At 57.2% G+C, this 1,502-nt stretch overlaps 1 protein-coding gene across 1 annotated transcript; it reads right to left on the reverse strand.

Moving 5' to 3' along the window:
- Positions 1-445: 445 nt before the first annotated feature.
- KLF14 (Kruppel-like factor 14) lies at positions 446-1,501 on the reverse strand (the record flags this gene model as incomplete). The annotated part of the gene is made up of 1 exon (XM_011939635.1): positions 446-1,501. A coding segment is annotated over one exon (564 nt), but the record flags the coding sequence as incomplete, so codon positions are not given.
- Position 1,502: the final 1 nt, after the last annotated feature.

The following is a 1,502-nucleotide window of genomic DNA, read 5'->3' on the forward strand; positions in this document are numbered from 1 at the left end:
CTATTTCCCTGAAAGTTATCAATGGTTATGAACAGGCTTGTTTGGGGCCCCGCCTAACCTTAAGGTCGCTTGAGTTTTCTCTCTGAGTGAAGAGAGAACTAGTCTGGACCACCCTTTTCTTTCTGGTGCCTTTACGGTTGTTTTCAAATTGTTTAACTAATCTCAGCGTGAGAGTGAGCCAGGAAGTTACCATCCTCAAGGAGGAATCGAAATGGGGAGAAGGGCTACGACGCAAGCGCAGGGTTCCAAATCATGCAATAGGACCTGCAAACAGACTCACACCCCAGACATCAAGAAGCATCTCCCAGCCACACATCTACATGGAGCTTATGTGGCCTCTCCTAGCAGAGGTAGCTGGGGCAATTGGGGGAGTGGAGGGCATTAGCCTCCCATCAACCTGGAATCCCTATTTAAAAGATGCTAAAAATAAATTAGTAAACATTGCTGTTTACAGAAATAGAAATCATTTCTGTTTCCAAAGGCCTCTCACCATCCCAGTCCTGGACATCTCCAAGACTGCCACCCCTGACACCCTCTCCAAGGTCCACCCTGGTGGATGGGTGAGACACCAGAGTCCTTTGAGACTGGGAGCTCCTCAGGCATCTGAGAATTCCAGTTTCACATCCCTGGTTCCTGGGAGGGGAGAATCTTCAGTACTTCGGAGAGTACCGGAGTTCATCCCTTCTTATCAGTTCCTGGGGGCTGTCTTGAGGCAAACCCCACTTTTAGGATGATATACGCATTGCAAGAATTCCCGCTATTTTCCAGCCCCCAGTACCTCCCCAGAGTCCACATGTCTGCCTGGACCCACCCTTAAAGCAGAGGAACCAGTCTGTGCCTTGGTGTAATGACTCTGGGAAAGGGGGATGGGCAAAGAAGGCAGGGACAACGGCCTGGGGGATCATCCTTGAGGGTAAGACTGACAGCAATGACTGTCCTACAGGCAGGTGGTGAAGCTGGGCGCCAGGCCGGGGCCGGAGCCGGAGGCGGAGCTTTCCACCTCGCTGGCGAGTGGCGGGTCGACGCGGGGAGTGCGACGACGCCCCCGGTACTCGATCATATCTGGATGATAGGTTGGGTGGCGGCGAGCGTGTTTGGTCAGGTGGTCACTCCGGGAGAACTGCTTGGGGCAGAGGGGGCAGGAGAAGCGCTTCTCGCCCGTGTGCGTCCTGTAGTGGCGGGCCAGCTCGTCGGAACGCGTAAACTTCTTGTCGCAGTCGAGCCAGTCGCAGGAGAAAGGACGCTCACCCGTGTGGGTACGCTGGTGAGACTTGAGGTGCGACGACTTGTAATAGGCTTTGGTGCAGCCCGGGAAGGGGCATTGGTGGCGCTTGGCAGCAGGTGTGACAGGCCTCCTCCGGGGCACCTGATCGGCGGCGGGGGCGGGGCCGGCCCCTAGGGCCCCTCCAGAGACCCCAGCAGAGGCTGCTGGTGCGCCCGGGGCGGCAGGCGCGCTCGGGACGGCGGGCGCACCGGAGGAGCTCTCGGGAGCGCAGACCGCC

Source organism: Colobus angolensis, unplaced genomic scaffold (assembly GCF_000951035.1).
Source record: "Colobus angolensis palliatus isolate OR3802 unplaced genomic scaffold, Cang.pa_1.0 Scaffold182, whole genome shotgun sequence".
Classification (NCBI taxonomy): Eukaryota; Metazoa; Chordata; class Mammalia; order Primates; family Cercopithecidae; genus Colobus; species Colobus angolensis.